The following is a 27,134-nucleotide window of genomic DNA, read 5'->3' on the forward strand; positions in this document are numbered from 1 at the left end:
GCCTGCCTGCTCCCCCCACCACCACCACCAGCCCCACCCCCTCGCTCCCTCCCTCTGCCAGCCGTGCATCTGGCGCCCCCGGGGAGCCACTGATTCTCTGCCTGTCGCCTCAAGATCCTGGGCCGAGCAAGAGGGGCCCCCAGCTGCGGCTTGGAACGCAAGCCCCTCCAGTCAGCTTCCTCCCTCTGCCCACCAGGACCAGCCAGGAGAGTGTCTACTAGGAGGCAGTCCTCGAACTCCTCACCTGGCAAGGACAGCAGAGGGGTCTGAGACAGAGATGGAGAAGAGACAGGGGCAGAACCAGGGGCAGAGGCTGATACAGACAGAATGAGAGACAGAGATATGGAGATGGAGAGATACAGGGGCAGAGGCAAAGACTCAGAGATGGGAGCAGGGGTGTGTGTCGGGATGTGTTTGTGTGTGTGTGTGTGTGTGTGTGTGTGTGTGTGTGTGTGTGTAGCTGGAGACAGAAGGGGGTGACCTGAGACTAGCAAAAGGAGAAGAGATGAGGTGGGTCAGGACTCCAGAAGATCAGGACCTTAGTGATGGGCTGCTGCCCTGGGTACCTTAGGCCTGGGGATGCCCACTGCCCCCATCTACCTCCTCACGGCAACCCCTGTGCTTGGCACTTGGGCTCGGGATTCTGAAGCCTTGGGGCCTTGGGCCTGGCCATTCCTGCCTCTTCCAGCCTCTCTACTCTCTGCCCCTTCTGCACCCGGGTTCCTGCCTCCTGGCTTCTGGCTGTCTCTCTGGCTGTCTCTGTGTCTGCCTCATCTTCTCAGCATCACGGATCCTTTTCTGGTGTCTGTCACATCCTTGTATCCGAGTATCTCTTTGTATGTGCCTGGGCTTGTCTTTTGGACTGCCAGTGCCAGCATACACCTGTGTGTGTGTCCATCTCTGTGGACGTTTACCTCTCTGCCAAGGCGAGGAAGGGGGTTGGGGCCTGAGTACCTGGCTGGGTATGTCTGTCTGTTGGTGCAAGTGTGCATTTACCTCTCTGGCTGTGTGTGCTCCTGTGTGTGTGTAAACTGAGTGTCCATCTGTGTGTGTCAGTGTGCCTCTAGGTGAGCACCTGTCTGCGTGTGCGTGCTGGTCTCTGTGTGAATGTGTTTCACTCTGCCTCTGTGCTCACCTCCGTGGTGTGGCCTGCCCCTGTGAATGCATCTGCGTGCATGCCTGGGGGTGTGTTGATGTCTCAGGATATGCGTCTGTCTCTCTATCTCTCTGCTTGTCCCTATCTCACACTGTCTAGGTGTCGGTCATACCACAACCTCAGCCACAGCCTCAGTGCATAGCAACAGCTGACAGCTGAAGACTCCCTGGGCAGGGAAGAGAGCGAGACTAGGGGGAGGAGGGAGCCTATGAAGAAACAGCCAAGAGGATAGGGACAGAGACAAGGCTGGGGCTGGGGACAGAGACAAGGACAGAGACAGAGGAGGAAGGAGACAAGGATGGAGAGGAGCTGATGGTGAAAGATGGGACAGTGGAAGGGAAGGGACGGAGATTGCACCAAGAGGCTGGGCAGGCGACGCTGAGGGGACTTCCTGCCCAACCCCCAAGCAGGGACGCTCTGGGACGCGCGGGGGTCAGCAGTGAGGGGAGAGGGGCAAAAGTGAACGGCCGGTCCCGCAGAGGGGTCTGGAGATCGCGGAGGTGCCTTGGGGGCGGGAGTGGGGGCGGCGGGCGCCGTTTGTCAGCCCTATTGACAGACGTGATGGGGTTTCCGTCCGTGATCAATGATTCTCATCTCCGGGCCGAATGAGCCGCGGGGCGCCCATCCATCCCCGTCAGCGCCGCGCGGCCCCAGCCGCCCCGAGGCCCCGCCCGCCCTCACCTCTTCCCCTGCCCTGCTCCTGCCCCGGACCCACCTTAGCCCGGAGCATAAAAGGGGCCCGGAGCACCGAGGGACCCTGGTCTTCCAGGGCTCCTGCTCCGCCGTGCACCCCTTCGGGGACACGGTCCCAGAGCCTCGAGCCCCACGCCCTGCCCCATTCCTCATCGGTGCACAGACCTAGCCTCTCCGGTACACCATCCCTAGGTCCCGCAACCCTCTGCGCTTCGCACCTGGGCTGGGGGCGTGTCCGGGGCGTGTCGGGGTGAAAGTCACCTTCGGTGCCCCCAGCTGGGCGGGAGGGGGCGCGCGGGGCGCGGCCGGGATTGGAGCGACGCGGAGCCCCGCCCCCCCGCCCGCTCGAGTCCGACCCAACTTTCTCCCCCGCCCGCGCCCCGCCCCCAGCGCCGAGCTCCGCTCCTCTCGCTCAGTCCGCGGGCCGCGCCGCCTGCTCCCGCCGCTCCGGCAGCCACCCCACGGCGCGCCAGCCCGGGGCCCCTCGCCCCCAGGCCCGGCTCCGGCCTGCCCGGGACCCGTCCCGTCCGCCCCCCGCCTGGCCGCCTGGGAAGATGCGGCTGCTCCCGGAATGGCTTCTCTTGCTCTTTGGCCCGTGGCTCCTGAGGCAGGTAAGGGCAGCAGGGCTGGAGTGGGAGCGCCGGGTCCGGGACGCGAAGGTCCCAGAGTGCGAGGGGCTCGGTGCGCCCGCCCCGCCCCCAGCGCGGAGCGTCCCAACTTTGCGCGGCGTGGGGGAAGCGGACAGACAGACTCCCTGATCCAGGACACGCGCTCTCCCAATCCAAGTTGGCTGAGGGTTGGGGGCGGGTGCTGGGGTGGAGGCCCGACTCGGATCTGGCTTCAGGCAAGGCGGGGGAGGGGACGAAGCCCGACCCGCGAGTGCGCCAGACTGAGCGGGAGTGCGAGACAGACAGACAAGCCAGCAGGGTGTCAGCCTTGCCGTCTTTCCGCGCCAACCTCGCTCGCCTTCCTCGCTGTCTGTCCTTCCACTCCTCCACCCTGCCTTTCCGTTTCTCCTCTCTGCACTTGTCACAATGCCAGGTGGGCACTGTGTTCCGAGCATCCGCGGCCCGAACACACGCGCGCACACAGATACGGCCGAACTTGGCTACGATCTCCCATCACATTTCCCGCGGAGACACCTTCTCCCCTGCACAAACCTCACAGACACACCCCTCTCGCGCGCCCAGATGATGAGGGTGGGGGCTGTCTGGAAGGGGAGTCTCTCTTGGTGTCCTCCCCTTGCCCCCACATCCCTAGGCTGCCTCTTTTCCCTGAGTCTCTGGGGTGAGGACACAGAGGCTAAGGAGGCCCAGATTTGATCTGCTCCCTCCCAACTTGGAGGCTTCAACTCACGAACACAGTGTGCTCATATGTGCTGGTGTGGACTGTGTGGGTCAGCGTGTGCACCTGTGTGCATGCATGTGTCTTGGGGCAGCAAGGCTTGGGTGTCTAGTGCTGTGGTCCAGGGTGCATGTGTAAGCTGCTATGGTGTGTGGTGTTGGCTTTGAAGGGGTGAGTGCAAGCGCCTGCTTCACCGCGCAGCTATCTGTGCCCTGCTGTGTGTCCCACAATGGGGGCCTCGGACCTGGAGCCTGCTTCCTTCCATTGCCTCCTTGTCCGAGACTTTTCTGTTTCCTGCACCCTAGCTGTACCTACCTAGTTTGAGGGCAGGAAGGTAGCTTCCTAAACCCCTACTCCTGCACCCTTGCTCCAGCCCCTACAGAATCTGGAAGGGATGTAGTTCCCCCCCCCCCACCTTCCCCTGCCAACATTTGGACCCCACCTGCTTAGCCAAATCAAACTCAGCCACTCTAGCAGGGTAGGGGCTGCCCAGGTGAAGCTGGTGACCTAGCTCCCTGCCTCTCCCAAACACGTCTGGTGACCTTGAGGGGCTGGAAGGTGGGCAGAGGGGGCCCCTCCACAAAACCTGCTTCCACTGGCAGGAGCTTCTTTTGGACTTGCTGCCCAGCTCTGCCCTTATCCACTACTGCAGGATGGGGCCTGGGCCCCACAACCCACCCGTATACGTGAAGGCCTGGGGGAGAGGAGGTAAGGATGCTACTCCCCTGCCCCTCCTTTGTACTTCCGCACCCATTCTCCTCTCCACTCTCCCTATCAAATAAACTCCCCTGTGGACAGATCTGGTTTAATTTCCTTTGCCCCCTGAAGGGGAATGAAACATCTGGTGAAGACTTGAAGGAGAGTAAGCATGAGGATGTGAGCGATGGGGATCTGTCTGAGTGTGTGTGAGCTGCAGCTGTGGGCCTCCGTGTTGGAGTCAGTGGGGGAGAGTGTATCTGCCATTTAGTCCAGCTTGTGTGCCTGTGAGAATCAGTGTTTACATGTGTGTAAAGACTGTGGGTGTGTAAATACGTGTAATTGCGGGGCAGGGTGTGTGCAGAGAAGTGTTTGTGTGTCTGAGGACCTGTGTGTGCTTGTGTGCACTTGTGAGTACCCCAAGGTGGGTCTCCAGTGCATCTGTGTGCTGGGGTACATGCGTTGCCCGTATGTAAGTCTCTGGGGTTTGTGAGTGTCTGTATGCTTGTGGTCCTGAGTGCATTTGAGTGTGGGTATGGGATTGTGAGCCTCAGGGTGTGTTCATATATCTGAGTGTGGCTTATGTGTGTGTGCACTCAGGGCTGTCTCAGTGCCAGAGATGGGAGTATGTTGACACGGTAAGAGGCTGGTGGGGGACAGTTTACAAGGTAGCTCTTTGGGAAACCCTAATTGTCCAACGATAACCCCACTGTCTTTGGCACCACCTGACCCCCGTCACTTGCCCCTCCTCCTGGGCCCAGGACTCTGGGCTTCCGTTGCCCCTGGGGCTGTGGCCTCTTGGCCAGACCTTCCTCCGGATCTTTCTGATATGGTCTCTGACTCCTCTCCCTCTCTGTCTCCGTCTTCCCCACCCCTTGCCAAAGCGGCTGCCTACTGGGAGAAGCAGCAGGCGATCAATAGTCACTAATCACTAATCACTAATTACTAATTAGCTGGGGGAGGGCAGGGGTGGGGCCCTTTGGGACCTTCCAGCTCTATCCTGCCTCAGGGAAGGATTAGGCCCCAGCGAGCCTCTCAGAGCCGGCCAGCCCCAGCCCTGCATCTAGCCACTCCCTCCTGCCTCTGTACCCCTCTCCAGCCCCTCAGCTAATCTCTGGCTGGGCCACTTAGGCACGTGCCGCCTAGGCTAGGGCCCAGAGCCTTGGCGGGGATTTGGGGGTAATCCGGGCCGCAGCTGGGCCAGGGGCACAGGAGAAGGAGGGCGCTGTGACAGCTCCCTTGGGCCAGATCCTGCATGTATAAGAGAGGTACCCATTGGAAAGGAGAATTTACAGGGTCATGGGATTGGGGTGGGGGAGGAGTTGGAGATCCAGGACTGAGTGACTAGGGAAGAGGTGAGGTAATTGGGGGACAGAAATATGGTAATGAAGGGTCACTGGGGTCAGAGGTGGGGTCATTGGGAAGGGGCGAGATAAACCTTGAAAGAGACCAGGTAAGTGGAGGGGGCATCTCAGGGCTCAGAGATGAAGTCATTGTCAAGGAGACGGGGAACTTTGAACAGATCCCTGCAACTCCACATGATTGGGGGCCAGGAAGGGGACAGGGTACTAGAGAGAGGACAGGGTCATGGGGCAGGGCTCAAGCACTGCTGGGTGCAGTGGGTAGTCGCCGGGCTTAGGGTGGAATCCAGCTATGGGGTGGAAATGGGGAACAGGGAGTGCTGTCTTGAGCGCTAGAAATTGGCGAGTCTCCCCCTCTCCCTCTCCTGCCCCTCCTCCACCTCCACCCCGCCCACTCCCCCTCCGGCTCCGGCTTCGGGAAATTACATCCCCGCTCCGCGGCTCCCACCCCCCCCCCCCACCGCGCCCCGGAGCCCGCGCCTTTATAGGCACATTTATTGCAATAATAAAGTGAGGCGCGGGGCGGGGGGCGGGGGGCGGCCGTTCCCGGGGGGACCGCGCCGGCTCTAGGAAGCAGGGAAATAAAATAAAATAAAATAAAATCAAAATTCAGATAACGGTGAGCCTTGCGCTGCAGGCCTGGAGCAGGCGGGCAGGCGGGGCTGAGGGGGAGGGGGCGCCCAGCCCAAGGGCAGAGCCCGCCCCACCAGCGGTCCCCGCCCCCTCACGCTATAGTAGGGTCTGGAAGGAGGTATCTTCGCTTCCACCTGCCTGGCCCCCTCCGGTAGCCTAATCCTGCCCATCGTCTGCCTTTTCCTCTGACTTGTCCCCCATACCTGGTTCTCAGCTCGTGGCTCCGTCCCTGTCTCCCATCTCCTTCCTTGTCCCCCATTGCCCATTCCAGTCCCCATTTACAATTTGCCATCCCCATCTCCTGGGTCTCTGCATCCCTCAGCATCCCTGTCTCTCTCTGCCCAATAACCATTACCCATTCCTGTTCCCACCCCCAACTGCTCCCCATCCCCATCTCCCAGGTCCTACCCCACTCTCAATCCTGCTTCTCTTTCCCAGTGCCCATCCCTCATCCACCATCCTTGTCCTCCCCATCCCCATTTTGGTCCCCATTGCATTCTCTGCCCCTCTTCATTCCCCTAGCTCCTATCCCATCTACATCCCTGTCTCTACCCAATGCCTATCCACCATTTCTGATCTCTTCTTCATCCCTGTTCCCATGCCTATCCTCGTTCCATCCTCATCTCTGCACCATATACCTGTGCCTGCCGAGTCCCCAACCCCAGTCTCAGTCCTCAACCCAGACTGTCCTGTCCTCCCACCAATGTGCTTACCCCTGTCTCCATCCCTGGTTCCCAGCCAGACCCTGTGAATTCCACCCCGCCCTGACTGCGGTGCCCTCCTCTTGTCCCTTTCTAGGTGCAAAGGCTTAATACGCTATTCCCTCCCCTTCCCCAGCCCTGGCCTGGAGCACTGTTCCTTCCCCAACCACGGGGTGCCGTTCCCTTCCCCCGGTCCGGTCCGGAATCCTGAGCGGCCCCGCCTGACCTACACAGCCGGAGAGAAGCCAGGGACTGGTCTGGAGGCCTGGGGGAGGTGCGCCCTGCAATGCGGCTGGGGGGCCGACAGCGTGAACCTCCCCCCTTTCCCCCGCGGTCCCATCCCAAAAGAGGCCCCCCCACAGACACACAGTGGAGTTTGTTCACCAGCAAGAGGCAGCCTCAACTCCCCTCCATTGCGTGGGCTCACTGCCTTGGGGGCAAAGCACTCCTGGCTGGGTGCCCGCCCCGCATGGGCCTGGAGGCGCCTGGTGAGGCGCACCCCCCACCCATACCCACACCCCCTCCTGCCACTGAACACCTCCGCCCCCTGCGGCCGACAGCCAGACTAGCCTCTCCCCTCGGCAAATGTCACCGCGCCCAATTAGCTTAATTAAACCAGTTCTGGAGCGACGGGGACCCCTCCTCGGACAACACCCTGCTCCCTCTCTCAGTTATAGAGGGGGAGGGACACCACCATGGATCTCAGGAAAGTGGGGCTCCTTTCTTACCCTGCTTTCCCTGTTCGTTCCCCCACCCACAGATAGAGACAGACAGCCTGAAGGATAGAGGGAAAGAACCGAAAGAGACAGACAGAAACAGGGAGAAAAACAGAATCACGGAAGGAGAAAATTCGAGACAGAGTGAGGAAGAGACTGGGAGAAGAGTCGCGGAGAGAGATGGAAAAACGGTGAAAGAGGGAGCGCGAGAGGGAGAGCGAGCGTGCAAGCGAGGAAGCCAGAGGGAGGATTTTATTTTGTTTTATTCCATGTTCCCATTTCTCGGCTCGTTTCCTCACAGACTCTCACCCCTCCCTGTCAGAGCTCCCCCCAAGGTCGCTTTGGCCAACCCCCCAACTCTTCCCTTTATCTTGGCAGTCTCCTGCAGTAGGTGGGGGGTGTGGGTGCCCAAAGCCCAGGGATTTGCCAGGATCAGAGAAGCGCAGACAGCAATTTGTCTGGAATCAGGGGAGGGGGACACCCAGCACCCTCACCACCCGGCCAAACCTCCTTCCCTCTCCCAGCCCCTGCCTTCATGGAGTTGCTGGACTGAACCAGCCCTGGGCTGGGTGCAGGACAATGAGTGCTGCCCGGGTGTGCTGGGAGTGGGTGTCTCCTCAGAAGCATTTAGGGTCATAAGAGCAGGTGACTGGGTATTGATGGATGCCCCTAGAAAGGCAGTGTTGGGTCTAGAAGGGTGTGCAGATTAGGAGTCAGAGTTCAAAGGACTCCCCCTCCCCCCCCTTCTTTGACTTTCCAGGCAAGGTTCATGTATTCCCTCCTCCTAGACCTCTCTGAGCCCCACCCTGCACTCTCCAAGCCCACTTCCTGGGAAGCCTGCCACCCCTCCCCCCACAGTGGCCTGGGACCCTTCCCACAGCCCCTCTCAGACCCACCCTCCTGGTGTTAGCTGCCAGCTCAAGCTTGTCTGTCTGAGTCAATCACTCCTGCCGCCCCCGCCCCCCTCACCTGAGCTGGGAGGAGGGATGGACGGGAGGAGGAATGAGGGGGGCGATAAATATGTATGACGAGCGGGTGGCGGCGGCATTAATAACCCGGGATCGCAGTGCTGCGGGAATGGGGACCAGGCGGTGGAGATTCTAGCCCAGCAGCTTGACTCTGCCATTCCTGTCCCTTGTGGACTCATAGTGTGTACACAAGGGTGTGTGCAAACAGAGGGGGGCACCCATGCTGCCAGGCCTCTTTACCTATCCAAACCTCTGCGGGCAGGCCACTGTGGAACCCCCCAGGGACCATTCATATACAACTCACACATATGCACCCCCCCCCGGGGGGGGAACAGACCGCACCGGTTCTATCATTGTGGATACACTGACACACACCCTTGAGAAAGAGCTCGACACATGGACAGAGGATGATAGGAGCTCACGTAGGAAAGTGACACCTTCAGAGAACCAGACACGGTCAACTGAGGCATACAACTACACCAGTCTCAGTGACGCAACCACCACAAACGGATAGATACACGGCCTCACTCAGGTCAACACACGGAAAGACACACACACAGCCAAGCCAGGCACATTTACAACCTGGGCATCTATACAGAACCACCACGGATGGACACAACAGGCATTCAGCCCCACAAGCAGGCAGACACACACACAGACTCCTCAGACTGATATAGGCAGGTGGACACACACACACACACACACACACACCCCAACCATACACAGCCACTTGAAGCAGACACACACCCTCATCACCATGGGTTGAGACACATGGTGAGTGTGCATGCGTGCACATGCTCACACACACACCATCACTCCAGGTAGACAGACACACACCCATAACCATCCGGGGCTGATAGAAACACAGCCACCCCAGGCTGACACACACAGCACCGGCTCCCTGCAATCTGACGTACACGCAGTAAGGGCCACACTAACCGGCCACAGCTACCAGTCTGACTGACACATTCTGACACTCACGGCTCCTCTCCCTCCCGCTCCCCTCGCTGGAGCGGCATCTCCATATTTCTTCCTCTGGCTCTCGCATGTCTCCTTCACTCCCGGCCACCCCCCCACCCCCACCCCACCCGCCCCAGATAATTGATGGCCCGGGCCTGGCCCGGCCGCTCCCGCCTCTCGATCCATCTTGTACTCGCGCCCGCGCTGTCTCCCAGATCGGCCGCCACCTGAGACACGCGGAGACGGGAGAGGGCGGGCGGGGGCGGTCCTCAGGCCCCCTATAAGACCAGGGAAGGACCACTAGGCGGCCTCCCCCACAGTAAGAGCGCTGGAGGCCGAGAGGGGTGCCCACGCAGCCCCCAAGCCTCAATCCACAGCGCCGAGACTCTCCACTATTAGCTCAGTCTGTTTTACGGGCCCCTCCCCGCCAGGGAGTAGAGGCCGAGGCCTGGGTGGGGGCTTTAGCCTCGGCAGAGGTGTTGGGAGGTCTTCGCTTCTTTCTTGATTCTGACTGTTGACATTGGTCATGGCCTGGCTTGCCTGAGTCCACCTCCTCCCTGGCCCACCATTATTCAGAACCAACCAGGCTCCAGGCCAGGAGAACCGGCTCCACTCCCTATTCAAAAAGCTTTTGCTTTTTGGATTTCTCAGCCCGCATCGGAGTTCTCTGAGAACACAAGGATTCTCAGTGTCATTTCGCAGATGTAGAAACTGAGGACTGGATCCTGAGTTGGCCAAGAGCACAGAGGTCGAAAGGGCTGCAGGCCTGCACCAATGCACACTCCCCGAACCACTGTGGACTACCCGCTTTCCCCAGGGGCTGGGGAAAGGGGCTAGTGGGGGTAGGGCCATGGGATGGCCTGGCGCAACCCCAGCGTCTTTCTTTCCTGCTCTTTCTTTGTCCACAGGTCGTCAGTGCTCAGATACCAGAGTCCGGGAGGCCTCAGTACCTGGAGCTGCGCCCCGCCGCGGCCAGAGGGGGCGCGCCTGGCCAACAGCTCCCGGTGCCGAGGTCATCCCACGGTCTGGGCACTACTGGCACCTGGAGCTGGGCCTGGCCGGCTAATCACACCGGGGCACTGGCCCGGGCTGGGGCGCTGCCTGCGCCGCGCACGAAGAGAAAGCCGTCTATCAAAGCGGCCCGTGCCAAAAAGATCTTCGGCTGGGGGGACTTCTACTTCCGGGTACACACTCTCAAGTTCTCGCTGCTGGTGACAGGCAAGATCGTGGACCACGTGAACGGTACTTTCAGCGTGTACTTCCGCCACAACTCGTCTAGCCTGGGCAACCTCAGCGTCAGTATTGTGCCGCCCTCCAAGCGTGTCGAGTTCGGGGGAGTCTGGCTGCCGGGGCCCGCCCCCCATCCTCTGCAGTCTACGCTGGCCCTGGAGGGGGTGCTGCCTAGGCTGGGGGCCCCGCTGGGGATAGCGGCCGCGGGACCCGGGCTAGGAGGCACCCTCGGGGGCGCGCTGGCGGCCCCATTCGGGGGCGCGCTGGGAGTGCCCGGGGCCAAAGAGTCACGCGCTTTCAACTGCCACGTGGAGTATGAGAAGACAAACCGCGCGCGCAAGCACCGCCCATGCCTGTACGACCCATCGCAAGTGTGCTTCACCGAGCACACGCAGAGCCAGGCCGCCTGGCTCTGCGCCAAGCCCTTCAAAGTCATCTGCATCTTCGTCTCCTTCCTCAGCTTTGACTACAAACTAGTACAGAAGGTGTGCCCAGACTATAACTTCCAGAGTGAGCACCCTTACTTTGGGTAGTGCGCCTCGCACTCGCCTGGGCCCTAAGCTTCCCGCCAAATCCCGGCCTCCCTAAGTGGGACCCTTCCCCGTGCCCCGCAGCTCCTGGGGCCGCATTCACCCCTTCCACTCTGAGGGCAAAGGGAACAGCCTTCCCGGGGACCATCAGCCATCAGGTGGTGTGGGTCCTCCTTTTCCTTATGGGAAGCGCTAACGAGGCGGAGGTGGCTGTAGCCCCTTCCGCTACCTCCCAAAATGAAGGGGCAGGAGCGCAGGCCTGGAATAGGCGGGGCTTGGAGGCGGTCCCAGTGTCCCTTACGTCTGCATCGGGCCCCCCCTTATACCCCGGCGCTGGGCTGGACACTCCCTTTGTCCGCATCTGTAATGACGCCTGGCCTGGCACCCTCCACGCACCCTGTCTTACCCCCAGGCGCTTTTCCTCCTGTTCCATCCGGTCCCCACGTAAAGACTGTTAGGCTCGTAAGTTGCGGCCTATCCCCAACCCCTTCTGCCAGCGGTATGCCTGCCCGCCTCCCCCCACCCCCAACCCTAATTAGGGTAGCGGAAGCAGAACTCCTGGGCCTAGGCGATCGACTCGGCCCCTGCTCTCTGCCCACCTCCCTCCTGTCCCTGCAGTCCTGCTCCACCTGCCCCTTTCCGGCTGCTTCCTCTCGGTGATATTTTTTCTACGCCAAAACAGACGGGAAAGGGAACAAAATAAAGTGAAATCCAATACGCGTCTGTGTGAGACCTTTGTAGGGGGTGGTGGTGATGTGGGTCTAAGTCTGGCAGAGACCTGGCCAGGGCCCCCTCCCTGGGCGGCTTCTGGAAACTGAGGCAAATATTGACGGAGTTGGCACCTTGGAGGGCATCCAAGACCAGGTCGGACGGAGATGAGGGCGACCCTTGCGGTAGGAGCCCTGACTGAGGCGGGGATTTTCTCCCAGAGGTGGGCAAAAAAGAGGGGAAGCTGCAGCAGACAGAATGGGGGTGAGACCTGAGAGGGGACTACCAGCGGACTGTTGGCGACGACTTGGGGGAGGAGGTATAAGGCCTTGAAATGGGATCGAGTTGCAGGGACAGCGTAGGCGGAGCGCTGACAACCTGCTAAGCTCCGAGGGGCTGGCGGGAGGCGGCAGGTGGGGGGGAGGGGGAACGGTGTTTGCGGCATCTGGAGTCATCGATCTTCCTTTTCCTTCCTAATTTCGTGGGCGCTGAGTTTGCAGACGGCTGAGGGAGGGAGGCCAGAGACGAGGGGGTGGGGGAAGGGACGAGCGGCGCGAGTTTAGAGAGCCTGGCCGCGCCGCCGCTCGCCGCCTGCAAACAAGGCCCCCTTAAGCCAGCTGCCCACCCTCCCCACCCCCGCCTCCAGCTCCCTGCTGCCGCCGCCGCCGCCGCTAATTTTATCCGCCCCCAACCCTGGCCCGGGCGTTAATTGGCTGCGGCTTCATTAGCAGTTCTCAAGCTCAGCCGCCCCCCTCCCCTGGGGACCCCTGACTGGGGCGAGGGAGGGGGTACGGACAAGCTGAGGCACAGAACGACACCTATCGACACCTCGTCTTCTGCCTTCCTTCTCCTGGAGTCCTGGGCCAAGGTACCGACTCGGAGAAGGCAGTGTTCTCCAGGGAGTTTTGCCCACTAGTCAGTGGGAAACTGAGTCAGAGGTGAGTCCCACCCAGACATCCCTGGGAATGCAAAGTTGGTGATGGGGAAAATAAATCTTTGGATGGATGGATGGATGGATGGATGGATGGCAGGATCACAAGATCAACTGAAAGGAAGAGGGCGGTGGGAGGTGGTTCTGGGTCAGAGATTGGAGGAAGGAGAAGAACCCTAACCCAGGGCCTATTGCTGGAAAGAACTGAGAACACCTGAGGCTAGAGTGGGAGGGAAGGAGGTTAAAGCTAACAGGGGACTTCTGAGGCCTGGTATGAGAGCCAAGTGGGAATATTTGGAATTAGCAAGTTAGCCCATCTGGGCCTCAGTTTCTTCGCTTGTAAGGCAATGATAAAATAGCATGTCCTGGAGATTAAAACTTTGCGTGTGAATATGTTTTGTGATGGATTGTCCTCCTCCACTTCCTCTGACTCACAGACTGCCTCCTCTACAGCCATCCTCTTCTCCTCTCCCACCCCTTCCCCCTTGGACACTTTGGACATCTGGGAGCTGAGTTGCCCCTGCCTGTAATTGCACTTGCATTTTTTCCACCTGTTCGCCTCTTATGTCCCAGCAGTCAGTGATCTATTCTTGTATCTCCAAGGCTATGGCATGTCTGGCACAGAGTAGGAGCTCACTGTGTCTGTTGAATGACTAAATGAATGAATGTGTAATGTTGCTAAGTAAGGCAAGGATTCTCAAAATCACTGCTTTTTAGAATCATTGAAGAGAGGTTTCACTGTCACCACGAGTGGGCAAATGCCCACTCTTTAAGATTCATTGAATTAGAACCTCTGTAGGGAAGCCTCACACTCATGCATTTATACTACATTTCCCAGCCAATTCTGATACCCATGTTTGGGAGCCTACTTGTAAAGGAGTCAATGAGTCCCTCATCCAAAGGATGAGCCCAGATGAAGTCAGGCTAAAAGGAAGATCCTTTCCAGTTCCAAGGATCTTTAGCCCCAGGGAAATAAAGAGGGCTCACTGAGTGCTGGAGCAACAAGAGGTGAACAGATACCAAATTCAACAAATGCAACAACAGGAGGGGGCACCTCACTCAGTTCCAGAATGTCCTGGGAGAAGGAGATACCATGGAGGAGGCAGGTCAGAGGATGAGGGGAGGGTGATTCATCCCAGAGCATGTTTACACACAAAGTCTCATTTAATCCTCACTACATGTTATTTTTTTTATTGCAAGTGAGGAAACTGAGGCCCAGAGAGACTAATTTGCTAGTTAGCCCAAGAACTGGAACTTGAACTCAGGTCTCTCATCGTTCCAAACCAGGGTGCTTCCCAGTGCTCTCTAGCTCGAATAGGAGTCTTTATATTCCCAAAGAGCCTAATAACGCTAAGTAGGTATTCAGTAGGCACCCAATAAATGGTTGTTGTCTGGAGGACAGGATAAAACACACACACACACACACACACACACACACACACACACACACACACACACACACACACACACGCTTCAGGACAGTGAGGAGGTGGGGCGGCACTGGATCTCTTTTCTTTCAGGCGAGAGCCTCTGACCATGGGCTACACATGGGTAACTGAAGCGGAGGAAGTGGGTAAAAACTACAATTCCCAAGAGACCGTAAAGGTCTCACGCATGCGTAGATCTCTCCCCTTAATTCGGTGGCTTCCCGGGCCGTTCTCGCGCATGCGCTCTAAAATCTGTCGTCTTCCTACCCTTTGCTTCCCCCAGCCAGAGTTGGTGGCTGGACCTCCTGCGACCTCCGGTTACGATGCTGCCCTTCTCTTTGCTCTGGGCGACTCGGGTAAGAATGGGGCTTCGGAGATTGGGTGACCAATAGAAAGCAAGCTTCCTTCCTACCCTAGTTCCCTTTCACGAACTCTGGGGTTCTCCTGGCTTTTCCACGCACGTGGTTTTAGTCCTCGGGGAGCGGACGTGCAACTAGGGAATCCTTGAGAACTCCTCACCCCCAGTGCCCGCGGCGTAACTGGGGCCCCTCCTCATTCCCGCAACCAGACGCCCCAGGGCCTGCGACCGCCCATTTCACGTGGCATTAGGGGAGAGAACCGCACCAGATGCCCCGTGGACCCTGGCGGACGAGTGGGGTTCCTGGCCTGGACGGCGAGCTGAGTCTTTCCTGCCAGCTCTGAGCCATGCAGATGATGCAACCTGGCCCCACTGCTTACATCAGGGGTCCCTCAGCTCTATGGGCTGGAAGGAGGTGGGAAAGTGGGGAGCACAGGACAGGATGTGGGTTTTGGCTTCCCTGCAGGCAGGCTCTCCACCGGTCCCCCTTTTCCCAGAGACTGCTAAAGGTCTACTCTGCCACTTCCATTGCTCTGGAAACCACTTCTGCAGCCTATTGCCTGAACCCGTTCCAACTCAGCCTCCTCTCCCCGAGTGCCATGGAGGCCCTAGGGGAACACCCTTTTGTGCTTGTGGGTTGAGGAGGTTCTGGAACCCCAGTGGACTGCCCCTGAATTCCAAAGACATAGGCTTCCAGAGGGCAGACTTTGCCCCGTGGCTTTGCAGAGTGATTCGTGGGTCGAGGTGGAGGGAAATTCCGAGGTGAGGTGAATGGACCGACTCAGAACCACCCCCTGGACATTGACCCCAACCTTGGCTCTAGAACTGGCTTTGGAAGGAGGAGGTGGGGGTGACGAGAATTGGAAAAGGCTGTTTGGACAACTGGCTGCTAGGTTTGGAGCCAGAAAGCCTGATAAGCATGGCTGAGGGTTGTTGGGAGACTATGTGGATGCTTTTTATTTGATCCTGGTTTTTCCTCTCCTAGCCTCTGCAGAGATGGGGTCATCTGGGCAGGATGGCCATACGGTGCCAACACAGTGAGGTGGCCCAGACCCAGACTGGAGAAGCAACCAGGGGCTGGACAGGCCAAGAGAGTCTGTCAGACAGTGACCCTGAGATGTGGGAGCTGCTGCAGAGAGAGAAGGACAGGCAGTGTCGTGGCCTGGAGCTCATTGCCTCAGAGGTGGGGTCTGGGGAGAGGGACCAAGACATGGGCCACAATGGGTGCAGGAAGTAACAGATCATCTTACTGTTGTTTCTACAGATGTACCTTTCAGACTCTGGGCCTTCCTGCTGGGCCTTATCTCCTTGTATCCTCCTCCTCCATTTTAAAAATGTTTATTTATTGGGGGGCGGGAGGAAAAAAAATAAAAATATTTATTTATTTATTTATTTATTTATTTATTTATTTATTTATTTATTTATTTATTTTGAGAGAGAGAGAGAGCGCAGAGCAGGGGAGGAGCAGACAGAGAGGGAGACAGAGAATCCCAAGGGAGCCCCGTGCTGTCAGTGCACAGCCTGATGTGGCGTTCAAACTCACAAAAGTGAGAGCACGACCTGAGCCAAAATCAAGAGTCACATGCTTAACGGACTGAGCCACCCAGGTGCCCCATCTTCTTCTTCTTTTAAGTCTATTTATTTTGAGAGAGAGAAAGTGCGAGCCCCTGTGCAAGCGGGAGGGGGCAGAGAGAGGGTGGGAGAAAGAATCGCAAGCAGGCTTCACGCCCATCTCCCAGCTCGGAGCCTGAAGAGGGACTCGATCCCACAAACTGTGAGGTCATGACCTGAGCTGAAATCAAGAGTCAGATGCTTAATTGACTGAGCCACCCAGGTGCCCCTCCTTGTCTTCTTACTGTGCTCTGAAGAAAAGGCAGAGCAATCTGGATTGTGGGATGGGGACATTAGAGAGCTTCCAAAGCCTTCCGGGGCCCCTGTACTTTAGTCTGGTCCCTTCCCCTTCCCAAGAGGAAAGAGGACCCTAGAAGCACAGGTTCGAATGGACAGGTGGCCCTGCTGGGGACACCTACCACAGCAGCTGGGTTTTTCAGGATGCTTCCTCTGGCCTTTCTTCAGGTCTGACAAGGAACACTGAATGAATAGAGGTTTCTGTAGGGCCTGGCTCCTCCCTGCTGCCCAGGGCTCTGACAGGGTGGGGCTGTGGGGGGCTCCAGGGAAAGGGGCTCAATACCTTCTGTGACAATCCCCCCCACTCCCCCTCACCCCAGAACTTCTGCAGCCGAGCTGCGCTGGAGGCCTTGGGGTCCTGTCTGAACAACAAGTACTCGGAGGGTTATCCTGGCAAGAGGTGAGGCCTAGGTACCAGAGGGCTGGAGGGCAGCCTCAGGGACGGTGCTCCCAGTTACCCTCCCAGCGTGTCTAGAGGAGTGGCCTTCCCAGCCCTTTGCTGCTGGTTGAGGGGGATGGTGGAACCCTTTCTGGGTGCCCTGATATACCCCCCATCTCATGGCAGATATTATGGAGGAGCAGAGGTAGTGGATGAAATTGAGCTGCTGTGTCAGCGCCGGGCCTTGGAAGCCTTTGACCTGGATCCTGCACAGTGGGGAGTCAATGTCCAGCCATACTCAGGCTCTCCGGCTAATCTGGCGGCCTATACAGCCCTTCTGCAGCCTCATGACCGAATCATGGGGCTGGACTTGCCTGATGGGGGCCAGTGAGTATGGATGCAGTGAGTGCTGGGCGTGGTGGGCAGGATGGGCATGAGAAAGGAGTTTTTATTGAACACCTAGTGTGTGCCACACAGGTGGCACATGCAGGCTTCTCCCTGCCCTGCAAGTCAATGGATGAGGAAGAGAAGATCCCGGTAACCGGTGCTCACCATGGAATGGACTGAGCAGTGAGGGTTGCACATACTAGGAGCAGTGTTCCAGGGACAGAGGCCTTTGGAGCTGGGCAGGAAGGCAGTGGTTAAGTCTGGAAGTTACTCGTTTCTGAAGCTGTCTTATCACTGTCGTCCCTTTCCAGTCTTACTCACGGCTACATGTCTGATGTCAAGCGGATCTCGGCCACATCCATTTTCTTTGAGTCTATGCCCTATAAGTTAAATGTGAGTGCTAGGGCCCTGGTGGCCCTCTCCTGGGGAAAGTGAGGGGCTGGAGTCCTGGGCAGCCTTTAGGGTCAAGGAGGAGAGTGAGCTGCCCTGCTTCTGTCTCAGGGTTTCAGCTTTTTGTTTGTCCATCCAGCCCAAAACTGGCCTCATCGACTATGACCAGCTGGCACTGACCGCTCGGCTTTTCCGACCACGGCTCATTATAGCTGGTACCAGTGCCTACGCTCGCCTCATTGACTACGCCCGCATGAGAGAGGTTGGTGTAGGGCTGGAGTACCAGCCACTTCCCAGGGCGGGTGGGGGGATTTTGGAGGGGGGGGGCAGCCTTGGGGAGGCCTGTCTGGGCCCTCCCCAGGCTAAGGCCTGTCTCTGTACCTGCCCAGGTGTGTGATGAGGTCAAGGCACACCTCCTGGCAGACATGGCCCACATCAGTGGCCTGGTGGCTGCCAAGGTGATCCCCTCACCTTTCAAGCACGCGGATGTTGTCACCACCACCACTCACAAGACCCTTCGAGGGGCCAGGTCAGGCTCCCCTGAGGTCAGGCCTTGCCCTTCTCTGCCTTCACGCCCTATTCCAGGGGCACTGTTGGGCTGGATCTGAGAAGAATTCGTTCCCATCTGAAACCCTGAAGATTTTTGCCCAGTCTGTGATGACTCTCCTCCTTGTGCGCATGGTGGCAATTCCCCACTAGGGGATTCGGGGGTGGGAGTGAGGGGCTGCTCTCCTTGATTACTGGAGTTCTACATGCTGGCCCAACTGAGGTAGACTGAGAACTCAGTGGGTCCAGGCCAGGCCGCTTCCTCTGCTTTTCTCCTCCCTTATCCTTTCTTTTTAACTTAGATTCTGATCACCTGCCTCCCACACAGGTCAGGACTCATCTTCTACCGGAAGGGGATGCAGGCTGTGGACCCCAAGACTGGCCGGGAGATCCCTTACACATTTGAGGACCGAATCAACTTTGCTGTGTTCCCGTCCCTGCAGGGGGGGCCCCACAACCATGCCATTGCTGCAGTGGCTGTGGCCTTAAAGCAGGTTGGGGAGCCTACTGTTGTGGGGTGGGGAGGGCCCTGGGCTGGAGGCTTAGACCCTGTTCCATGCTAACTCAGTTGCAGCTGATGGAAGGGAAGTGCCCGGATGGGGTCAGGGTTGGGGTCACAACTGTGGTGGAGGTGGAGCCGAAGGGGTATGGCTTGGAGTCACAGGTGCTACTGTCTTGTCTCCAGGCCTGCACCCCCACGTTCCGGGAGTACGCCCTGCAGGTTCTGAAGAATGCTCGGGCCATGGCCGATGCCCTGCTAGAGCGAGGCTACTCGCTCGTGTCTGGTGAGCCAGGGGGGTGGGTGAGAGCCTCTGCAGCCTCAGACAGAGGCCTAGAACTCACCCCTCCCTGCCTACCGTCCTTCCCCTTAGGTGGCACCGACAATCACCTAGTGCTGGTGGACCTGCGGCCCAAGGGCCTGGATGGAGCTCGGGCTGAGCGGGTGCTGGAACTTGTATCCATCACAGCCAACAAGAACACCTGTCCCGGAGACCGAAGTGCCATCACACCTGGGGGCCTGCGGCTTGGTGAGACCTGAGGTTTGAGGAAGGAAGGAAGGATGGCTGCCAGGTGGGCTTGGGCTGTGCTCATCCCCTCTGCCTCTCTCCCAGGGGCCCCAGCCTTGACATCTCGACAGTTCCGTGAGGATGACTTCCGGAGAGTTGTAGACTTTATAGATGAAGGGGTCAACATCGGCTTGGAGGTGAAGAGCAAAACTGGTGAGTGGGCAAGACCCTTCCTAGCTAGCCAGTTTACATTCCCTGTCTGTCCCTCCCCCTGGCTGATCTAACTGCCTTCCCTGAAGTTCTGACGACTTTTTTCCTTATCCCCCTCTAGCCAAACTCCAGGATTTCAAATCCTTTCTGCTCAAGGACACGGAAACCAGTCATCGGCTGGCCGACCTCCGGCAACGGGTGGAACAGTTTGCCAGGGCCTTCCCCATGCCTGGTTTTGATGAGCGCTGAGGGCACATGGGAGAGGAGGCCCATAGACTGAAATTTATTCTCCTTCGGTCTGCCTGGGCCAGTGGAGGAGAACGACTATCTTTCAATTTTTTGCTAGGGGAGAGAAAGCCTCCCACTTAGGGGAAGAGCCAGGTATATTCTGGACTTTGTAGCTGAGAAGATTTCTTTTTGTAACAAGACTTAGAAAGAGGAGGCCTGGGGCTTTCTGCCCTGAACTCTTCCATTATCTCAGTGTTCTAGACTCCTTGCTCTTACTTGGAGAGGAGGGAGTTGCCCTTGTGAGCCAGAGGAAGGGGTGGGTAGGCGCCGCCTTTCTGTTTTTAATCTAATAAAATGCTAACCTGCTTTGAGCTCTCCTGTCACTGTGGGAGGGGTCCCCTGGGCCAGGTAGTGACTTGTCTCCCTCAATGTGTCCCTCCCTTTCCTACCACCACCATCCCCACCACAAGGACACCCCCCCCCCCCCCGGGCTGCAGCCTCCTTTCTCTGTCTCTGATCAGAGCCGACACCAGACGTGATTAGCAGGCGCAGCAAATTCAATTTGTTAAATGAAATTGTATTTTGCCCACGGCTGCTTCTGTTTGATCCCAGGGGACCGAGGGGAGCAAGGGAGGGGCAGAATGGCAGGGGGAGGCCCAGGTGCGAGGCGGCAGGAGGGGATGCCTGTTGGCGCGGGAGGCAGCGGGCTTGGGCACAAGGAGGAGCGAGGAGGTGCCTCGTGCAGGCCTCGCTGGGCGGCAGGCAACGAGCCCGGTCGAGCCAGGGCAGCGCCGCCCCTGCGCTGGCGCCGGGCGCCTGGGCTAACGTGGGGCCCGCCACGTCACTTGGCACCGAGAGGCCTCCGCTTGCTCTTGGCTCACGTTGGCCACGCTCAACACGTAGCCTGAGCCACACCCTGCAAGGGCTGGGTAGGGGGGCAGAGGGGCTGGCTTGAGCCGTTTGGGTCAACCCGCAGTGTAACTCCTCCCCCTCGTGGGATTCCAGCTGAGGGTCAGAGGCGCTTCCGCTGCTGGGAGCAAGGGAAGGGGGTGGGGAGCTGCCTCCCCTCCTGTGGGAACGAAGCCTGTGTAAGCAGCAGCTGGACGGGGTGGCTAGAGTGGCGCCCTGGGGGCAGGGGGCAGAGAGTGGAAGAAATGAGTCGGCTGGCTGACTGGCTGACGGTGGTTTACTTCTACCTCGCATCCTAGCGAGCTCAAAAGTCCGGCCGGTCCTTCTTCAGCTTCTTATAGTCGGTGGAAACTGCAAGAAACTATAGGAGGGAAAGGGGCAGTGAGTGCCCCAGGCCTCCCTTTGTGGCCTGGGGTGGGGAGGGTGGTCCTGGGACCGAGGATGGATGGAGGGGAAACCCTAGAGCCACCGGGAGATACCTTGTATTGGTCATTGGGGCTCAGGCGGTTCCAGGGCTCCGGGTTGTTCTTTCTGTCCCAGCTACAGAAAGGGAGGGGGATGGTCAGAATTTTCTCTCTGGAAGCTGGGACTCTGATGCCTAAGGTGACACACAGGGTCTCTGCCCCCACCTCAGCACCCCCGTCCTCCCCTGGGGGCCCCATGTCCCAGAGACTGACAGCGGAGGGGGCAAGTTAGCAGGTGCTGAAGAGTGAAACAAGAAGGCTGTCACCACTGTCAGTATGGGGCCAGGTGACGGACTGACAACCCAGCCCAAGGGCCTCCCCTCTGCTCCTTGCCACCCCAGGTTACCAACCCACCCCCCCCCACCCCCCAGAGCAGAGCGGTGGGAATCAGGCAGAGATCCTGAGAGGGCTGAGGTTTCAGTGATGTGCCTCAAGTACCGATAACGCTGTAGGTGCTCCTGAGGAGCCCCCTACTCCCCACCCCCGCTGCCTTTGGTGGGGCTTTGAGTCTCTGTGCCACCCTAGCCCCGAAGACGCCCCTAGCAGCTTGCCCGGCCACACCCCCAGCACTCAGGCGGGGAGGTGGAGGTACCCAAAGGCCGCCCGCCGGCCAGCGCGTCACCATGGCAACCGGGCCGGGAGCTGTGCGGGTTCCGCAGCCCAAAGCGGGTCGAGTCTGGGGCCCCGAGGAGTGAGTGGTCGGGTGGGTGGGAGGGAAGGCCGGGGCCTCCCAGGCCAGGAGCGGGCTCCAGCCCGGAGTTGCCTGGCGGTGCGGACGCAGGTGCGCTGCCTGGGAATCCCTGCTGGGACTGGCCATTCGCACTGTTCCCGAGAGGCCCTCGCCTTCCTACCCTATCTTGCCGCACCCAGGCCCCCTGCTCGCGTCCCAAATCCGGTCTTTACCAGACGTCGGGGCTGCGCAGGGCGAGTCTCAGCAAGTACAGCGCAGCGCTGCCCATTCCCAGACCAATGAAGCCGATCATCGGGATGAGCTGCGGAGAAGACGGAGAGAGCTTTCAGGGTCAGCCCCACTCCCCGCAGTCCCAGTCGCCTCTTAACGACCGTCTCAGCCAGCACCCGTCCCCACCCCCACCCGGGTCTGGCGCTCCCTCCCTTCTGGGAGAGGGGACCTGGAACCTTCCACACCACATTTCCAGCCTTCGTCTCCCTCACCCCACGGCGAGCCGCTCCGAGGTGGATTCAAGAGACACGGGGCACATTGCCGGGATAGATTGAGGGCACGCTGGAAAAAGCTTAGGAGCAATGGGGGAACCGGGCAAGAGGGAGATTTAGGGGCCGCCAGGGAAGCGAGAGAATTAGGAGTTAGATACAGTGGCTCCGAGGACCCAACTCACCGCGGGATGTCTCTTGATCTGCCGGTAGAAGCGGGCCCCGACACTCGTTCCCGCCATATCGCCTCTCCTGTGTCAGATGTTCCCCAGCGGCTCTGCTCCCTCACTCCTCTTGGGGTCCCGCCCCCGGCTGGGGAGGGGTCAGCCCAGCCCGGCACGGCCCGCTCCGGCAGACTCACCCCGCCCCCACTCATCTCTTCTTCCTCCCGCAGTTCCGGGCTCAGAGCGGGAGAACTCTTGGGGAGCAGAGGGCTTTCTGCTCCTCCACTCCTCCAGATGCCCGCACCCTGGCGCAGAGGACACCCTCATCCCTGGGGCCTGGGGCTGGTCTGAGAGAGACACTTCACAGGCTTTGGCCAAGAGACTGAGGGAGGACCCGGAGGAGGGAAGAGGGACTCACCATGGGACAGGGAGTCAGGCAGACTTGCAAGCGGAGGGCAGGGGGTGGAGTGTTCCTGGGGTGGGGGTGGGGCAGGAGGGGCCAGGGGCCAGTGAGGGCATCTGAAGCACCTCTCTGACACTCCTAGAGCTAGCAGATCCCGAAGGTCCTAGTTCTGTCTCCCTCCACAGTGTAGTGGGAGGAAGAGAGGGACGGACAGACCCACAGCACTAAAGCAGTCCCACCTCCTCTAGTTCTGGGTAGTTCTCCTAGTTGTGTTGTGGTTGGCCTGGAATAGCGTTTGGAGGCCAGGAGAGTGTTTAAACCTTGCTCAGGATAGAATAAGTCAGTTTTCAAAGTTTGGAGGGGGGGGTGGTTGATAGACTTGCTCTGCCTACCTCCAGTAGGGGCCAAGTCGGAGCCACCCAAGGAGTCCACTCTCTGCTCTGGCTGTGATAGGAAGAAAATGGGGTGAGGGAAATAGTCAAGGGGAGACAGAAAAGATGGGTGAAGGAGGAAAGAGAACAAGACACACAGATGGAAGTTCAGAGCCTCCCTTTCTGCAGCCAACTTAGCTATCTGCTAGGCTGTTAGGGTGGCAAAGCTCACTGCCACCGTCTTTGGGGAATTGGGGTCGTAGGGACCCAGGCGCCTAGTCCTAACCACCTCTCCTCACTGCCAAGCTAACTTCCATCCTCCCACCCTCCTCCCTCCCGCCCCGCAGCCAAATCCGGCAGAGCTCCCCGACTTCTCCCCTCCAGAGCCCTTCTCCCCTCCAGGGCTCTGGACAGGGGCGAGTTGTGCACCCACCTCTGGGGGGTGGGGTACAGGGAAGGAAGCGACCCTTCCTGGGGCCCCCCTCCCTTTCCCGGCGCTGATACCTCCCCCGCCCCCTGCGCTGACAAGCGCGGCTGTAATTAGGCTGCGGGGTCCCCGGCTCTCCGCCTCCCTCCGGCGGATAATGAGATAAAGTGTCAGAGACACGGCGAGAACAAAGAGACAGAGACTCGCTGCGATGTGTGTTGGGGGGGGGGGGGCGCGGAGGAGGGGGACTGACGGGATGTCAGAACCTGGAGCAGCACAGAGCCTGGCCCTCCCAGAGCATCCGCACCTCCAGGGCCGGGCCAGGGAGTGGAGTGTCCTGTCACTCGTGCCCCCCAGCCCTCCAGTCTCCGGGACTAAAAATCAATCCTGGAGCTCGATCTCCAGGGGCAGCACATCTGGGCTGTACATCTGGCTCTGTGTGGCACAGCTGGGGCGCCAGGACGCCAACAGGGACGTCCGGCCCCTGCGCCACGCCCCTTTGCTTCTCGGGGCCTCACCCACGCTCCCGCACCATTTCTTGCGAGTTTTGGTGACCAGAGTCTAGCGCGTCCCGGACTCTCTGCCCCGCCGCTTTCCTAGACACGCCGCTGTTCCTCCTGCCGTGGGCCTCCACCTCCACTTTCCAAGCGCCTTATTACCTTATTATTGCTTCTGCTCTGGCCCTGCCAGGGCTCTTTGACCCTGCACCCGTTTCTGGTGCCAGTCTCTGAACCCTGGTCTGAGACCCTACTTCTTAGCCCCCTCCCATTTCTGGATCGTGATCTGTGCGGCCGAGCTGGGACTCAGAACTCCGTGAGTTCCGGATCCCTTGTCTCCCCACCTTCCCGCACTTTCCCATCAGAAGGACTCAGGCCATGCTGATTGAGCCGGGTGAGGAACCGCAGAAGTCATTAGCTGCGGATTAGGCGTGGCCTGGGGCTTGCGGGGTTCCCGTGGGGACCAGGTTCTGAACGCGAAATCGCGCCAGGACACTAATCCGCCGGCTGGCTGCACCGCTTGTCAAAAGCAGCTAGGCTGGGCGGAGCGAGCTGGCTGCTGGGGTTAAGGGCGCGGGGCGCCCCCTGGAGGTTGAGCTTCTCCCAAGCTCTCAGGGGAGGTGCCTCGGGCGCCCCCTATCGGGTCGCGCAGGCTCTGCGCCCCACCGCTTTCGGGCAGGTTAAGTCAGTGCCGGGAGTGTCCGTCCACGTCCCGCCTGCGGCTCCTGCTACTCCCGCCGCCAAGGCACTGGGTCCCGCAGTCTCCCCTCTTCTGGTGTGAGGCGGGGTCAGGGGCAGGTGCGGAGACGGAATGGTCCATCTCCCACCTCGCCAGCTATGGGTGGCACCACGGGTTCAGGCTGGTCCCTCTTGCGCAGCTGGTCCGCTCCAGACCCCAATGCTGGGGTCCTGCCCTAAGACTGCCCTCTGCCTTCTGACCCTGCCTACCCCAGTCTCTGACTGCCCTTCTTTCTGGCTCTTTATTCTTCAGGCCCTAACTCTGTCTCTCTGTGTCTGTCTCTGTGTATGTCTGTCTGTGTCTCTCTGTTCCTTATCATTCTGGCTGTGTCTGTCTGTCTCTCCCTTCGCAGCTCTCTCTACCAGGCTTTGTCCTTCTGCATCTGTTTCTGTGTCTCTCTGTGTTTGTCTCTCCTTCCCTCTACATCTCTCTACCCTCTGCATCTCTCTTTACAAATGCCTGTCTGTCTCTGTCTCTCTTTCTCCCCTTTCCCATCCCCCAGTTCTATTACTATTCTCTGGCTTGCTGCCCCTGGGGGGCTGCAGCAGTCCAACGAGACAGCCTGGGGACACCTCAGGGCACTGCCCGGGGTCCACTTCCCGGTCACCTCCACATGCCCGTCACCTCTGCGCGGCCTCCTGTCTTCCCTCTGCAGCTGTGGGGCGTGGAAGGGGCGCCCGGGGAGGGAAGACACAGGGCCCAGCATCTGCTCGGGAGCCCCGGAGCCCCTGACCCCCTCTGCCGCTATTAAGGGCGCCGGGTCCCGAGGCTCCGAGAGATGATCATGATTGCATCAGCCAGACAGCCGCGGAGCCGGGAGCCGCGCGGCGAGCGAACGAGCGAGACAAAGACGCCCGCGCCATCTGTTTATGCAAAGCGCTCTCCGCCGGGGACCCCGGCGTCCCGGTGCCTGGCCCGGCTCGGGGCACAGGGTCAGGAGCCCGCTCCTGCCCGGCGCCCCCGCCGCGCCGCGGCTCCCCCCTCCCCAGCACCCAGAGGGGCCGCGGGGCGAGCGGAACGGAGGGGGGCGGGGGTGTTGATGTGATTGGAGCGGACGCGGCTGTTTCTTCAATAATGGATGGAGATGATGCGGACGGCGGAGCCAAGCCCGCCCGGAGAGGAGAGAGGAATAGAAATGGGGAGAGGAAGGGGCGGGTGTGGGAGACTCACCCAGGCGCGCGCGCGCGCGCGCACACACACACACACACACACACACACACACACACGAGCGAGCGTGCGTCACACTGTCATTCGAATACACTGTCGCGCGGCTCACACCCAGGCACACGCCCACGCACTGTCACGGAGATACACACACCTGCAGGCGGAGACGCCAGAGCAATACACACTCACCGGTGGCTCTTCCTGATTTTCACACATACACAGTCCTGCAGGCAGAGACACGCGGAAATGCCCACACCGGGGCACACCCAGGCGTGAAGATCGCACAGACACACAGACATGCCAGAGCACGTATGCACACCTAGACACCCAGGGGCTAAGCCAGACAAAAATTATAGAGGTTGAGTGGGAGCAGAACAGGGACAAGACTGACAAATACATACTTAGGGCCACGGACACACACCAGGGGCTCACATACCAACAACATACGCTACACCTCGTGCTCTGATATACACACCTCACACGCTCGGGTCACAGGCGCGTGCACACACACACACACCAGAGGCATAAACACCCATAATCTCCAGGGACACAGACCACTACCAACCCCCACACGTTCAGAGGTTCCCACCCACACATATACAGGAGCTGCTGTCTGTGCCCTCCCATGGAAGAGTATGGCAGAGAGGTCGCTGGAGTCCCAGGAGCAGGCCTTGTTAGCCTAGCCACATAATGAGGTGTTGGTTACAGGAAGTGCCCGGGGCTGTGGACCCTGCTCCCCTGCTTGACTGACTGCTAGTTTCCTTCCTTGGCCCCTAGGGTGGGTGGTGCACACCTTGGGCCACTCTGACAGCCAATCCAGCCAGTCCCAACCCCAGTACTTGGGGAGAGGAGGGGGAGCAACAGAAGGACATAGGGACTCCCAGGATGCCCCACACAGCCGCGAGGCAGGCGTGGAAAAGAGGGTCACTCTGTATTCCCCCTCATTCCCCGGTACTGCTCAATCTTCCCACTGTAAGGGGCATTTTCTTTGCCGAGAGCAGGGGGCACTGCGGCGGAGTAGGGTGCGGGCTGTGTCCGGGACCCTGGTAACCCGGCCCCTCCTCTGGTCTGTTTTCAATTCAGTCCGTTCCTTGGCCCAGACTTATGACCTTTGCTGCGTGTGGCAACATCATCCATCACCTAGGCGGCCGTTTGCCGGGTGAGGGGTGTGTGGGCTTACAGAGGGTCGCTGTCGCTTTTGCCTCCCTCATATGAGTCCTACTATCCGCTGGCAGGCCTGGGCTCAACGGCGGGCAAATACTTGGGGGGAGGGTGTGATCATGGGGGCTCGGGTCGCGATACTGGGCCTATGTCCCCACCCCTGGCACCCCAAGAACCCGTCCTTCGAGCTTGGCACAG

The 27,134-nt window shown here is 59.5% G+C and overlaps 3 protein-coding genes across 4 annotated transcripts; 2 read left to right on the plus strand and 1 right to left on the minus strand.

Moving 5' to 3' along the window:
* The first annotated feature begins 2,403 nt into the window (after positions 1–2,403).
* NXPH4 (neurexophilin 4) lies at positions 2,404–11,652 on the plus strand. Its single transcript, XM_042944623.1, has 2 exons — positions 2,404–2,460; positions 10,137–11,652. Exons 1-2 carry the CDS (start codon positions 2,404–2,406, stop codon positions 10,989–10,991), a joined length of 912 nt encoding a protein of 303 aa, XP_042800557.1. The 3' UTR covers positions 10,992–11,652.
* A 2,652-nt stretch (positions 11,653–14,304) lies between these two features.
* On the plus strand, positions 14,305–19,833 carry SHMT2 (serine hydroxymethyltransferase 2). The gene is made up of 12 exons (XM_042946933.1): positions 14,305–14,410; positions 15,398–15,595; positions 16,641–16,720; positions 16,886–17,086; positions 17,398–17,479; positions 17,616–17,738; positions 17,866–18,005; positions 18,351–18,516; positions 18,708–18,807; positions 18,895–19,050; positions 19,135–19,242; positions 19,361–19,833. The coding sequence occupies exons 1-12, from the start codon at positions 14,378–14,380 to the stop codon at positions 19,486–19,488; spliced, it is 1,515 nt and encodes a 504-aa protein (XP_042802867.1). The 5' UTR covers positions 14,305–14,377; the 3' UTR covers positions 19,489–19,833.
* Positions 19,834–20,023: 190 nt separating this feature from the next.
* On the minus strand, positions 20,024–22,539 carry NDUFA4L2 (NDUFA4 mitochondrial complex associated like 2). 2 transcript variants are annotated; one of them, XM_042946935.1, is made up of 5 exons: positions 22,196–22,539; positions 21,744–21,832; positions 20,856–20,916; positions 20,664–20,737; positions 20,024–20,392 (listed from the first exon to the last, which is right to left on the minus strand). In XM_042946935.1, the coding sequence occupies exons 1-4, from the start codon at positions 22,250–22,252 to the stop codon at positions 20,681–20,683; spliced, it is 264 nt and encodes an 87-aa protein (XP_042802869.1). In that variant the 5' UTR covers positions 22,253–22,539; the 3' UTR covers positions 20,024–20,392; positions 20,664–20,680. The 2 variants fall into 2 exon arrangements, with proteins under 2 accessions (XP_042802869.1, XP_042802868.1); XM_042946934.1 differs by having other exon boundaries at positions 20,024–20,737; positions 22,196–22,528.
* Between the last annotated feature and the right edge of the window lie 4,595 nt (positions 22,540–27,134).

The sequence above is a fragment of the Panthera leo genome, chromosome B4, assembly GCF_018350215.1.
Source record: "Panthera leo isolate Ple1 chromosome B4, P.leo_Ple1_pat1.1, whole genome shotgun sequence".
In the NCBI taxonomy this organism is placed as follows: domain Eukaryota; kingdom Metazoa; phylum Chordata; class Mammalia; order Carnivora; family Felidae; genus Panthera; species Panthera leo.

Coding starts and splice junctions, on each gene's coding strand:
- NXPH4 (XM_042944623.1), top strand. CDS start 2,404: ATGCGGCTGCTCCCGGAATGGCTTCTCTTGCTCTTTGGCCCGTGGCTC. Junction 2,461..10,136: donor GCCCGTGGCTCCTGAGGCAG/GTAAGGGCAGCA, acceptor CTTTGTCCACAG/GTCGTCAGTGCTCAGATACC.
- SHMT2 (XM_042946933.1), top strand. CDS start 14,378: ATGCTGCCCTTCTCTTTGCTCTGGGCGACTCGG. Junction 17,087..17,397: donor GACTTGCCTGATGGGGGCCA/GTGAGTATGGAT, acceptor GTCCCTTTCCAG/TCTTACTCACGGCTACATGT. Junction 19,243..19,360: donor GGAGGTGAAGAGCAAAACTG/GTGAGTGGGCAA, acceptor ATCCCCCTCTAG/CCAAACTCCAGGATTTCAAA.
- NDUFA4L2 (XM_042946935.1), bottom strand. CDS start 22,252: ATGGCGGGAACGAGTGTCGGGGCCCGCTTCTACCGGCAGATCAAGAGA. Junction 20,917..21,743: donor CTGCGCAGCCCCGACGTCTG/GTAAAGACCGGA, acceptor CCCTTTCTGTAG/CTGGGACAGAAAGAACAACC. Junction 20,738..20,855: donor GCCCCAATGACCAATACAAG/GTATCTCCCGGT, acceptor TCCCTCCTATAG/TTTCTTGCAGTTTCCACCGA.